We start from the raw sequence: 14,569 nt of genomic DNA on the forward strand, positions 1-14,569 counted from the left end.
AGTGACCTGAAAATCAATAGGGGTCATCTACCAGTCATGATCAATGTACCTATGAAGATTCATGATCCTAGAAGTAAGCATTCTTGAGTTATTATCAGCAAATCATTTTACTGTTTCGAGTCAATGTGACCTTGACCTTTGATCTAGTGACCTGAAAATCAATGGGGGTCATCTGCCAGCCATGATCAATTTACCTATGAAGTTTCATGATCCTAATCGTAAGCATTCTTGATATATCATCCAGAAACTATTTTACTGTTTCGAGTCACTGTGACCTTGACCTTTCACCTAGTGACCTGAAAATCAATAGGGGTCATTTGCCAGTCATGATCAATGTACCTATGAAGTTTTGTGATCCTAGGCGTAAGCATTCTTGAGTTATGATCCGGAAACCATTTTACTATTTCGAGTCACTGTGACCTTGACCTTTGACCTAGTGACCTGAAAATCAATAGGGGTCATCTGCCGGTCATGATCAATGTACCTATGAAGTTTTGTGATCCTAGGCGTAAGCATTCTTAAGTTATCATCCGGAAACCATCTGGTGGTCGGACCGACGGACCGACAGACATGTGCAAAACAATATACCCCCTCTTCTTCGAAGGGGGGCATAAAAAGAAGAGGCAGAATTCAGAAAGTTGGATGTGGGATGTAGTAATTGTTGAAGAGAGGTAAGGGCAATATGTTTGATCCGGATCTATTACTCTGGTGAACTAAATATTGTTTTGCCTCAAACAAAACGCCCCATAAAAATTGCTCTATACCTGGCAGAGCGGTCCTAATGGTCTCTATAAGGTTGGGGATATTGTCAATCTCTGCCTGCAGTCGACCGATGTCCTCATTCTCCAGACCGGTTGCCTTCAGATGTACACTTACCAGTGCGCAGTCAAAACCGCTGATCTGTTGAATTATTTTATACCATATTATTTTTAGATTTCATTTTAAAAGTTTCTACCACGTAATAACGCAATCAATTTACCAGGGACCCTGACAAATCATCGTGCCCATAGGATGCAGCAAAATTTAAATCAAAACAGTTCTTTGCCTCAAATAAAAAGTATTTTTGTCTTAGAAATACAAATGGAAATAGGTCAGTCATTTCATTGTATCATATCACTTGAATATTTTTAAGTTGAGTCATTTTGTAGTTGATTTTGTCATTTAAGAATGTTTGAGTCCTTTTGTAGTAGAACTGGTAATTTTGTAGTGGAGCAAGTCATTCTGTAGTTGACCTTGTAATAATGTAGTTGAGCTAGTAATCATGTAGACGGTAGGTAATTTTGTAGCTTAGTGAGAAATTCAGTAGTTGACCTAGTAAGAATGTAGTTGAGTTATTAGTAATTTTGTAGTTGCGTAGGTAATTTTGAAGCTAAGTAAGTCATTTTGTAGATGAGCTAGTCATGTTGTAAAATTAGTGAGTCATTGTGTTGTTGAGTAAGACATTGTGTAATGAAGTAAATCATGGTGTGGTTAAGTAAGTCATTTTGTAGCAGAGTAAGTCAATTTTAATTGAGCTATTTATGTTTCACTTGAACTTATGTTTTAGTTCAGAAACAAAATACAGTTGAGAAAGTCATGTTGTAGCTTAGTAAGCCTTTAGTTCAGTAAATCAGTTTGCAGTTGACATAGCAAAGTTGTAGTCAAGCCAGTCATTTTGTAGATAAGTAAGCCTTTAGTTGAGTAAATCAGTTTGCAGTTGACGTAGCAGAGTTGTAGTCAAGCCAGTCATTTTGTAGATTAGTAAGCCTTTAGTTGAGTAAATCAGTTTGCAGTTGACGTAGCAAAGTTGTAGTCAAGCCAGTCATTATGTAGTTGAATAAGTCATTTTGTTAAAGCCGACTTAAAATCTCCCCAGCGTGGGAACGTTCTAAAGGTCTCCTCCAAAGATACCAAGAACTGGTTCTATCCAGGAAAAGGACTCAAAAGCAATTCAACTAAACAAAATAGGTTTAAACTAAAGTAACATGAAACTCTTTGCCCATAAACAACTCAACACTTCAAGTAAGCAATAAAAGATGGTGCATATTTTCATAGAAGACTACACAACCTTGAACGTAGCAATGCAGGGTCGTCTAGTGAAGGGTTTCTGTTTCTGTTTCTTGTCCATAGCCAGGAGGGTAGAGCTTACAGGGACAACGCCCTGCATTTCATCATACAGGAATCCATTGTACTCGTTACTCTGAGGCGAGAACAAAAAGAACAACAATGAAATATAAATTAAGACAGGTAAAGTACATGTAGATCAGACAAGTGGGCCTGAAGGACCCAAAGTCGCTCATCTGTGATACAAAGGAACTTACTTGTTATGAGCAGACCATGATATCATAAGAACAAATGTTCTGACCAAGTTTCATGAAAATTGAACTTTATAAATGACTTTTAGAGTGTTAATAAGTCTTTACTATAGCCATATAAGGAAAACTGCCACTCCCCTGGCGGCCATGTTTTTCAACTGACCGGAACCATTTTTAAACTCCGACGAGATATCATAAGTAAAAATGTGTCATAAAGATTGGACTACAAATGTGACTTCTAGAGTGTTAACAAGGTTTTACTATATCCAAATAAGCAAAATTGCTCCACCCACTGGCGGCCATGTGTTTTTAACGAATCGGAACCATTTTCAAACTCCGATGAGATATCATTAGTACAAATGTGTCATGAAGATTGGACTACAAATGTGACTTCTAGAGTGTTAACAAGGTTTTACTATATCCAAATAAGCAAAATTGCCCCACCCACTGGCAGCCATGTGTTTTTAACGAATCGGAACCATTTTAAAACAAAGCCGAAATATCATTAGAACAAATTTTCTTACCAGTTTAGAGTGTAAACAAAGCAAAATGTTGACGACATACAAAAGGTGTTCACAAAAGTTCACCATGAGTACGATGTGCTCAGGTGAGCTAAACAAGTAATGTATTAATTCTTCAGCAAATCCTGCCAATACAAAACTAGCAGATTTTGACAAATGTGTTGTGTTTAAATCTTGCCAATAATAAAGTAGCAGAATTAGACAATTTTGTGTGTGCTTTATCTTGCATAAACCTATCTATCTCTTAATTATAATCAGAATCATGCATATAAATCTCAAACCGTCTTTCCAGTACTTAAAAGATACAATAAGTATTTCAAGATATTCTTGACACCTGCCCATCCGGTACTACAGATGGGGGGAGGACTGTAAGCAATCTCGTTTTGTTTGCGTATGTTATCCTGGGATAGCTGTTTTACAAATATTAGATTCCCACACTTATGCCAGTAGCGGACAACAACTGCCTTTTTTAATCAGAGGTAGATGGAAAATGGTTGTAGAAAGGATTTTAGGACCAATCGATTCCAAAGCACAGAGATGATTTGAGTCTTTCTCTTATAAGTTGCTTAATCTGAGAAATGTCTTTGTCTTTCACTTGTTAATGAGTTGCTGAAGCATAGACACAAAACTTGCATTTGAAAAAAACACAACATTAAATTAAAAACAAGAGGGCCTGAAAGGCCCAACGTCGCTCACCTGAGATTCAAAGGAACTTACCTTTTTTGTGCAGCCCTTTGATGTCATTTGATTAAATGATCTTACCAACGTTCATGCATAGTGAACACCCTGGCGGTCACGTTTTTAAACAGACCAGAACCATTTTAGCACACATCCATAATATAATTAAAACAAATATGCTGAGGAAGTGTCATGAAGATTGGACAATAAATGTGACTTTAAGAGTGTTAACAAGTTTTGCCAGTAGCCATATAGTAAAAAATGGCCGCCCTCTGGTGACCATATTTTTCAATCAACTGCAAGAATTGTTCAGCTCATCTAAGATATCGTTACGACAAATCTTCTGACCAAGCTTCATGAAAATCAGACAATAAATGTGGCCTGACTAGCCTCTAGAGTGTAAATAAGGTTTTACTGAAGCCATAAAGCCATATAAGAAAAAATGCCCTGCTCCCTTATTGCCTGCGTTTTTTTACCAACGTGAACTATTTTTCAACTCATCTAAGATATCATTAGGAAAAATGTTCTGACCAAGTTTCATGATGATTGGAAATAACTGTGGCCTCTAGAGTGTTAACAAGGTTTTGCAATATCCATATAAGGAAAAAAGGCCCCGCCTCCTTTTGGCCATGTTTTGCAACCAACCCGAACCATTTTCGAACTCATACAAGATTTCATTATGATGAATCTTCTTAGAAAATTTCATGAAAATCGGGCAATCAATTTGACCACTAGAGTGTTAACAAGGTCTTAATTCATATACAGCCATATAAGGAAAAATGCCCCGCCCCCTGGAGGCCATGTTTTTCAAGCAATCACAACCATTTTAAACATTGGCCAATGTATCATTAGGACAAATCTTCTGACCAAGTTTCATGATGATCATACAATAAATGTGGCCTCTAGAGTGTTAACAAGGCTTTACTATAGCTATATTATGAACAAGAGATGTGTTTGTCAGAAACACAATGCCCCCTAAAGCACCGCTTTTTTTACCTTTGACCTTGAATGATGACCTTGACCTTTCACCACTGAAAATGTGCAGCTTCATGAGATACACATGCATGCCAAATATCAAGTTGCTATGTTAAATATTTCAAGTCATTGAAAAACTTTACTATATTAAAGTTTTAAATTTTCGACCTTCGACCTTGAAGGATGACCTTGACCTTTCACCACTCAAAATGTGCAGCTCCATGAGATACACATACATGCCAAATATCAAGATGCTATGTTCAATATTTCAAAAGTTATTGCAAAACTTTACTATATTCAATATTTAATTTTTTGACCTTTGACCTTGAAGGATGACCTTGACTTTTCACCACTCAAAATGTGCAGCTGCATGACATGAACATGCATGCCAAATATTAAGTTGTTATGTTCAATATTTCAAACGTAAGAAAAACTTTACTGTAAGGTTAAAGTTTTGGGACAGAATGACAGACAGAAAGAAAGACAGACATGCCAAAAACAATATACCCACGATCTATCGATCAGGAGGCATAAGATGCCCCGCCCCCTTGGCGGCAATGTTTTTCAACCAATCGGCATCATTTTCGTCCAAGATATCATTGGGATGAATCTTCTGACAAATTTTCATGAAGATCGGACAACAAATGTGGCCTCTAGCGTGTTCACAAGGTTTTACTAAAGCCATATTTAGCCATATATTGAAAAATACGCCGCCTCTTAGAAACCGTGTTTTTAAAGCAAACGTTACCATTTTCAAACTCATCCAATATATCATTGAGACCAATCTTCTGACCGAATTTCATGAAGATTGGCAATAAATATGGCCTCTAGAGTGTTAACACGGCAAATGTTGACGCCGCAGAACACACGACGGACAAAAGGCCATCACAAAAGCTCACCATGAGCACATTGTGCTCAGGTGAGCTAAACATGTTCAAATGTATTGTGTGTACCTAAAAAGCATGCACAATGAGGAGAAGAAACATGGAGCAAGGCTACGCAACATGCTATTTTTCGCCATATCTTCTCCAACACTTACCATATCCCAACATTAGCAGACAAGTGCAGTGGAGTCTCTCCCATATCACTCACCATATCCCCACTTAGCAGCCAAGTGCAGTGGAGTCTCTCCTTTATCACTTACCATATCCCCACTTAGCAGACAAGTGCAGTGGAGTCTCTCCCCCCATATCACCTACCATATCCCCACTTAGCCAAGTGCAGTGGAGTCTCTCCTATATTACTTACCATATCCCCACTTAGCAGCCAAGTGCAGTGTAGTATCTCCTACATCACTAACCATATCCCCACTTAGCAGCCAAGTGCAGTGGAATCTCTCCCATATCACTTACCATATCCCCACTTAGCAACCAAGTGCAGTGGAGTATCTCCTATATCACTTACCATATCCCCACTTAGCAACCAAGTGCAGTAGAGTCTCTCCCATATCACCTACCATATCCCAATTTAGCAGACAATTGCAGTGGAGTCTCTCCTATATCACTCACCATATCCTCACTTAGCAGACAATTGCAGTGGAGTCTCTCCCATTTCACTTACCATATCCTCAATAAGCAGACAATTGCAGTGGAGTCTCTCCCATATCACTTACCATATCCCCACTTAGCAGACAATTGCATGGGAGTCTCTCCTATATCACTTACCATATCCCCACTTAGCAGCCAAGTGCAGTGGAGTCTCTCCCATATCACTCACCATATCCCCACTTAGCAGCCAAGTGCAGTGGAGTCTCTCCTATATCATTGCCCGCGTTAACGTCAACACGACTCCTTAGGCTGTCCAAGAACAGAATGGATTTCACTGAAATGGACGTAAATGTGGAAAGATTACAAAACAATAGCAGCGCTCTGGGAAAACAGGGCTTAATGCATCTGCATTAAGTGTTGTCCCAGTTAAGTGTTGTCCCAGTTAAGTGTTGTCCCAGTTAAGTGTTGTCCCAGTTAAATGTTGTCCCAGTTAAATGTTGTCCCAGTTAAGTGTTGTCCCAGTCAAGTGTTGTCCCAGTCAAGTGTTGTCCCAGTTAAGTGTTGTCCCAGTTAAGTGTTGTCCCAGATGATCCTTTGCAATCTCCGTGTCAACTGGCGTTTTGCTAAGATATTTCCTTTAGAACAATAACATAAAACGGGACAGCGAAAGTAGAAAATTCAGTCGTAAATTCAACTTGTCGAAAGATCGTAATTAAGATTATAAAACTTACCTGAGCTAGGATATCATTTAAAAACGCCAAATCATCCCCCAACACTTTTATTGTAGATATAGCTATTTTATCGGGAATTTGTGGGTCTGGAACAGATACTGGATCACTTTTCACATGACCGCAACCAAGTGAAACAACCACGTTCAGAGATCGGCCTGATGGAGCCGTTTGCTGAAACACAAAGACATTAAACATAAAACGCAAACATGACTTGTCTGAAGCGAAGCTACGCACATCTATTTAATAATATACATCAACGAGATCGATCTTATTTGGCTTGTTGGGTCCGAAACAGATTGGATTTTGTCCTAAATTTTGGATCCAATTATATGAATTAAATGTTTCATCAATTAAATAATTTCCGTACTTTATTAGTATATTTTCTGTGTTTTAATTAATGGTAATAGCCATCGAGTAGATACAATCAACTTTTTTTTTCTAAAATTAAAGACTTGTATTGCAAACAAATATAAACAAAATGAAAAGCCCAACTACATAATGACTCACTCTACATTCGGATAGCATAAAAAAAAAAATGACATAACTGACATGCGTCCATTTTTTTTTCTTTGAAAAGGCCAAGTTTTGATTAAGCGTTTGCCTACGTCCCATATACGCAATATTCGCTGCGTCCCTATCAAGTACACTGCTTACGGCGTAAACGCAAACAAAGGTTAAATGTAAAATTTAAATGTGCCTCATGAACATTCACATTTTTATCTGATTTAAAATTGTTTGGGATACCTTTTTAAACACAGCTATATGTGCTTTCTTTTTTATAGACATAGTTGTTGTTTAACAGTGCTCACCTGTGACGTTGGTCTAGTGTTTAATTTGTGTATTTCTGTGAGAACGTCAAGGGTAGGGTTGTTAGCCATCAATCCACCATCAAAGTACTGATTGTACGGATGAAAGTATGTTGGGGCTGCAGACGTGCTACGGGCTACCTCCCAGATGAGCTGCTCTGAATTTAAAAAAAAGTTAATTTGTTTTTTATAACACCCGCTCATATTAAGTGGGACGATAACTTTAACAGTTTTAAACAATTACAAATATGTGTTGTCCAAACTTATTCAATAGACATATACTCTGTCGAGAAATGCCCATTAGTCCATTAGACACATGGGTAGTGTTGAGGTCTCCACACAATATGTGTAAACATGCCCTTAACGGCCTAAACGTTTCCTGTTAAGTAAACGACATTTGGTTTACCGAATTTTAAAATTATGGCAAATACATTCCATCTAACTTTCTCCAATAATATGCATATGATTTTATATGATTAAGAAAATGAAATGTTGACACTACAATAGTATCAACTCAGTTTAAACGACATGGGTGCATTTCATATATAATTCGTTTTAACTGTTGTAGTTGTACTACTGTTAGGATTTGGTAATTACTATTTGGTGGTTGGATAGGATAAAAACCGTCAGGTGCTTCAGGTGCTGGCACGTATCCGTCCACGTAAGAACGAAACATGTGAAGTTCCCAAGGATAGTGGTCTCCTAAAACTGCAGTAACCAGGACCCTGCAATATGTACAATTAGTTTGAAGTAAAGATATAAAAAATAGTTTCCTCCCAATAGATCCGTTAAACATTTGTAAGTTGATTGTTATTTGAACCATGAAAAAAGATATCTTATAACAACACAATGCTTTATAAATACACAACTATTCGCATGAGTTGTAAAGTAGATGTTGAACTAAAAGTTTCCAAACAAAAATGTGTCATGTCGGCTGTCTATTAAACCTTTATTCATTAATCACTGTTTCCAGTTGCAACGCGAAGCGTACTTTACACAAGACAACAAAATTTATATTTATTTGTTTTCGATTTGAATTTGAAATGTACACATGCCTTTCCAGATTTAAAACGATGATTGTATGACGTCAGTTTTTCTGAAAGTATTTTTGTCTATGTTATATAACATCCAGTATCAGTTGTTTGCTTTTTTATTTGATAAGCTCGTTCATATCAGTTTTAAATTAAAAGTAGAGAACAATTACTCTGAGCGCAGTGTTATTATTGCAAATATCAGGCATTTTTGACTTAAATATATATTGCATTCGTCAGCGTTTTTTTTATTATTTTTTTATTATTTTGTTTAAATACTTTATTTATTGTGTCACTAGTGACAGTGATAACGTTTTTGTTATTAGGTCATAAACTGGCGGATAATAAACATGCTCAAGAGTGGAATTTACTTAAAATGCATTACTTACTTTGGATTCTGTATATCCGTCATTACGCGGTTTATCCCGAAAGTCTGTTTCAGCAGAGCTTCTATTTGATCAGAGTTGTACGGTCGTGTGCCATTAAATACTGTGTTATTCAGTGTGTGGTACAATTCTTTAATGTCATGTATTCTTTTGCCTAATTGAAATCAATAACACTAGTTAATAAAAAACAAAACAGGTTTCTTACATTGATGTTTAAAAAGTAACTATCGTATTATAGTTATTATAGTTATTTATCTGCCACTAAAAAACGGTTTGGAATTCAGATGGGTTGTAATTATAAGCTACACTCCAAAACTACTACGGTAAACCATAATAGAGCTAAACTTGCGAGTAAACTGTTATGATATGGCAAATATTGTTTGCAATTTACATAGATTCTTGCATATTTCTGCCCGAAAGTTTCCGCTTTTACCCGTATGAGCTTTTCAATATTTGTAACGTAATTTTCTGGGAAAAAAAACTCAAATGATGTTTTCAATCTTATCTTACCCGTCGCAATACCCAGCGCAACAATTCCTCCAGCGCTTGTACCACCAATCCAGTCAAACAAGTCTTTGATAGGCGTGCCTGCTTCCTTCTCGATCGCATCCAAGATCTCGAGCATAATGAGTCCTCGAATACCTCCACCGTCAAGACTCAATATCTTTAGAGAAAGAAATAGTAAATGTAGTCAACATTGACACAGAATCAATAATTTTACGTAACAAATAGTGAATGTAGGCATATAACCAATAACCAATACCTTGACTGAAAGAAACGGCATAGTTATCAATTATTGCCTATGATCAATAGAAAATGAACAATTGTTAATTGCTTGTATCTATACTTAATGGGGCATCTGGCCAGAGCCCGTCTGCAACATGAACATACTTGCAAGATTTTAATGGTTTTTTAATTTGTCTATTTTGTTATTCTACTTTAAAATAATGCAGACAACAATATTAGTTAAACCACAAATAAACATAAAATGTTAAGTATTGTTGTCTTAATGTATTGGTATCTCACCCTGCCCCCTGCAGCGATGTTCCTTCCTGATATGTTTGAAATGGGTTCACGTTTAAAGTAAAATTTCTCCTGCAGTCTCATCAACAACCTACAAAAAGTACGTATCTGATTCTATGGAAACACAGTATATGCTTAGAAGGCTACACCAGTAAGTTTAAAATTGAGAGATGCCATATTTTGTAACGTAATTACACATTTTTCGTGGACAACACACAATAACAAACTAAACTAAGACTACCTTTAAAAAAAAGAAAAATCAAAACTGACCAATCAAGCTGATTGGCCGTTATAAATAGGTCGGTTAACCGACTCTCTTATGTTCCGATTCAACGAAGCGGTCGGCAGATGCTAGACAGAAATTATCTTATTTGACCATGTCAACGAATATTTTTGATGGCTTTTCAAGATAAGTTTATTCGGACTGTGTTTTATAACTAATCTCGTTTGACATCTTTAAGTATATACCGATAGGCAGTCACGTTTTTATTTGCACCGTGATAACCGTGGTACATTTTAATGTAAGCTTAATAACGTTCTCTTATTTAAATTAAGATTCTATAATTTTATTTAAACTATTATGTTCTCTATAATTATTCTTTATATTTAAACATCTATAAATAATCTCCAAAATTCAAGAACCCTATTTATGAGATTATGGTTGTTGTGATAAAAGATTTATTAATAATTTTCTACAATAATTAATTTATAAATAACAACAACGATACAATTTGTAATAAACGTAGAAACGACAAACGTCACCTTCATGCTTGGTGACGAGCTAATTATTTCAAGGAAAGTGATAGGTTACCTATTCAAGAAGGTTCAAAGCACTGCCCTTATCAGGCTATCCAATCCATATACCACGTTAATATAATCTTTCAAAAATGTCGAATTTTCAATCATATTTTAATAAGTCAGAACGTTACTAAAGGTATGAAAATAGAAAAACTCAAGGAATCATGTCCAGAAGAACATATTGAATGATTTGCTCGTATTAAAGGCAAATGAATAATCGTATATACAAAATAAAACATACAACACGATATTTTTCATAAATGCATTACCTTAAGCTGTGACCGTTTAACAAGTTTGATACAAAAGAGCTATTATTTGTGCATTGTTTTCTCAAAGCGAGCATGATACTGCTTGTACTTTTAGACAAGTGACAATTATAACTTGACAAAAAGCTTGAGAGGAGTGTAAATGTTTCGTTAAAAAACACAGTAGTTTTCTTTATGAGAATGTCCTGTATACGTGACAAATCCGATCTCGTCTCATTAAGTCAGCTGATTTGTCATTCACTTATTTTTTGTGATATTTCCTTTCTTGTTCGGAGAGGATTTTACATTTTGTTTTATGGTACTTTTTTTACAGAAAAGAGGATATCGTTCAATGCGAATGGAATATCAATAAGACGCAAAACACCATTTTCGATCACTTTTGCTTCAATAATTAAAGTATCTATAATTTTTAGCAATATGTTTGCTACAATACTTTCGCTAAATGCTCTTCAAATAACTAAAATTAAGTAAAGACAGAATATTAAAAGAGTTTGTAATGATTTTTGTAAGTTATTGCATATCGGTTCTAATTAAGGAGTTGTACCCAAATTAAAGACACACACGTTCTCATCATTCTGTTTTAGCAATGTTAACCTACATGTGTTGGTGATGTTAGTTGAAACAAGGACTTTTGTGCCTAAACATAAGCAATAAATCATCATTAACAATACGTGTTTGGTGATTCAAGGAATCACACTAATTCAATTAATTATGTTTAATTAATATTCCAATATCCTTTATTTTTCGCATGCGGCATTTGCACGTTTTGAGTGTGTTCTGTAGAATCGGTGCAGATGACACAGGCTAATCTACGACACTTCAAACATATGTATCACATGTATTAGGCCCCATTTTCCCAGAGTGTAAGTCAGAGTCAGACAAGAGTGTTTGCTTATTGTTAATACTTATCTCAATATCACATCTAATATGGGGCTTGTCCTCAGCATTTTGGGTATATGACCCGTGAAATTGGGCATTTTAGAATCAATTTACTTTCAATTGGGAAAATTAGTATTGCTTGATTTTTAACTTTTCAATAATTATTAAAACAACATGCATGACATATAAAATACTTAACATTAAGATATCAGTAAAAAAGTATTGATGAATTTAGAAATGAACAATATGTTAGTTTATAACCCTGAATAACTACTACATTACGGAACTATGCATCATTAGATATTTCGACATATTGAACAGTATTTGTTAAATGCCTTTATTTACTTCCTAATGTCCATTTTAGGCACATTAATGCAGTGGAATGTTGCCTTCATTGTCTATGGCTCGCACTTAACCCCCAAAATGAACCAAGAGTAACTAAAAATACAAAAGAGTTATAAGTACAAGAGATGCCTTCACATGTGTGAAGCCTATCTAACCATTTACCACTAAGATACGACACTTTACGCACATGCATTAAACCCCTTAATCACAGAGCATCGCCCAAATCATGCTTTCATAGTTTTAGTAAGGCTCTGAGGAAGGGGCTCTAGTCTTCAATAATGTTATAACAAGAAAACGTCGGAGATGGGTGATGCTCCCCAAAGGTTATTTTTGTCACACTATTGCACTTTATATTCAGATAAAAGGAAACGTGTTGAGGGGCATAACTTTGGAGAAAATACGATGGACTAGCAACTTAAAAATGTCAAAGGGCCATAAGCCCATAACTCTCTAAATAACTCATCTAAGCAGAACCCACAAATAACATGCGCATCTCCTCAAGGTAGTTAAGCTTCCCGTAAAGCTTCACTGAATTCTAGTCAGTACTTGGGGAAAAATAGCCTGGACAAGAATTGCACTATATGTACAGTTTAAAGAAAATTCAAAGGGCAATAACTCTGTGAAAAATCATCTGACCATAACCGGCTGATAATATGCACATCTCCTGTTGGTAGTGAAGCTTCCCATAAAGTTTCATTGAATTCCGGTCATTAGTTGCGGAGAAATAGCCCGGACAAGAGTTTCACTATATGTACAGTTAATGGAAAATTTCAAAGGGCCATAACTCTGTGAAAAATGATCCGACCCGAACCAGCTGATAATATGCACATCTCCTCTTGGTAGTGAAGCTTCCTATAAAGTTTAATTGAATTCCGGTCATTAATTGCCGAGAAATAGCCCGGACACAAATTGTGCACGGACGGACGGACACAAGGACAAATCGGCGACTATATGCTCCCCAGGGATAACTTTGGCACATTTTCATTGATGGGCAAATACATTTTAGGCGTAGGTTTCATTGAAACCTGGATGAACATTATATGAATGCAAATAATCTGAGAGGGTTGAGCCTAAGATTGGCAAGAGCTTCAGAATTAAACAAAACCCGGTTATGCTTTAACATTTACATTTCTAACACACTTTATGAAATTTCTACCTGATTTTAGTTCAAAAATTGACGATTATTTGACAAGCATTTTAAATTGTGTAAACAAACACTTTCAATTTGTTGCCTTATGTTTTTCAAATATATTTAACAATTACAGCTGGACTACACAATTATTAAACTGTAATATAATGCTTTATCCTTATTAAGTCTGTCAGTAAAAAAATGCTTGAATTTGCAAAACAAACTTAGACCAATTTTGTGATTCTCGTAAGTTAGTTAGGCAGGCCCATACACAATCAAGGCTTTTGAATAAAACCTCATAAAGTATAAAACAAGTCTACATCGAGGAAAACTGGGCTTAATACATGTGCATAATGTCTTGCCAGATTAATCGGTGCAGTCTGCATCAGATAATCAGGGACGACACTTTCCGCTTTTATTGAATTTTTCTTAAAAAAAGAAGGTTCCCCTGAACAAAACTCTAGTCTATGTGGTAAGTGTTGTCCCAGATTAGCATGTGCAGACCTGCGGTAAGTGTTGTCCCAGATTAGCATGTGTAGACCTGTGGTAAGTGTTGTCCCAGATTAGCCTGTGCAGACCTGTGGTAAGTGTTGTCCCAGATAAGCCTGTGCAGACCTGTGGTAAGTGTTGTCCCAGATTAGCCTGTGCAGACCTGTGGTAAGTGTTGTCCTAGATTAGCCTGTGCAGACCTGTGGTAAGTGTTGTCCCAGATTAGCCTGTGCAGACCTGTGGTAAGTGTTGTCCCAGATTAGCCTGTGCAGACCTGTGGTAAGTGTTGTCCCAGATTAGCCTGTGCAGACCTGTGGTAAGTGTTGTCGCAGATCAGCCTGTGCAGACCTGTGGTAAGTGTTGTCCCAGATTAGCCTGTGCAGACCTGAAGTAAGAGTTGTCGCAGATTAGCCTGTGCAGACCTGTGGTAAGTGTTGTCCCAGATTAGCCTGTACAGACCTGTGGTAAGTGTTGTCCCAGATTAGCCTGTGCAGACCTGTGGTAAGTGTTGTCCCAGATTAGCCTGTGCAGACCTGTGGTAAGTGTTGTCCCAGATTAGCCTGTGCAGACCTGTGGTAAGTGTTGTCCCAGATTAGCCTGTGCAGACCTGTGGTAAGTGTTGTCCCAGATTAGCCTGTGCAGACCTGTGGTAAGTGTTGTCCCAGATTAGCCTGTGCAGACCTGTGGTAAGTGTTGTCCCAGATTAGCCTGTGCAGACCTGTGGTAAGTGT

General features: G+C 36.7%; 1 protein-coding gene across 1 annotated transcript in view; it reads right to left on the reverse strand.

Moving 5' to 3' along the window:
- The window catches only part of LOC127845919 (endonuclease/exonuclease/phosphatase family domain-containing protein 1-like), a 166,942-nt gene that overhangs the window by 104,157 nt on the left and 48,216 nt on the right, over window positions 1-14,569 (reverse strand). The window contains exons 2-3 of the mRNA XM_052377098.1: window positions 2,048-2,179; window positions 765-900 (exon numbers count right to left, since the gene is read on the reverse strand). Coding sequence (XP_052233058.1) covers window positions 765-900; window positions 2,048-2,179 — 268 coding nt within the window. The remainder of the gene's footprint in view (window positions 1-764; window positions 901-2,047; window positions 2,180-14,569) is intronic.

This window comes from Dreissena polymorpha, chromosome 9 (genome assembly GCF_020536995.1).
Source record: "Dreissena polymorpha isolate Duluth1 chromosome 9, UMN_Dpol_1.0, whole genome shotgun sequence".
Classification (NCBI taxonomy): Eukaryota; Metazoa; Mollusca; class Bivalvia; order Myida; family Dreissenidae; genus Dreissena; species Dreissena polymorpha.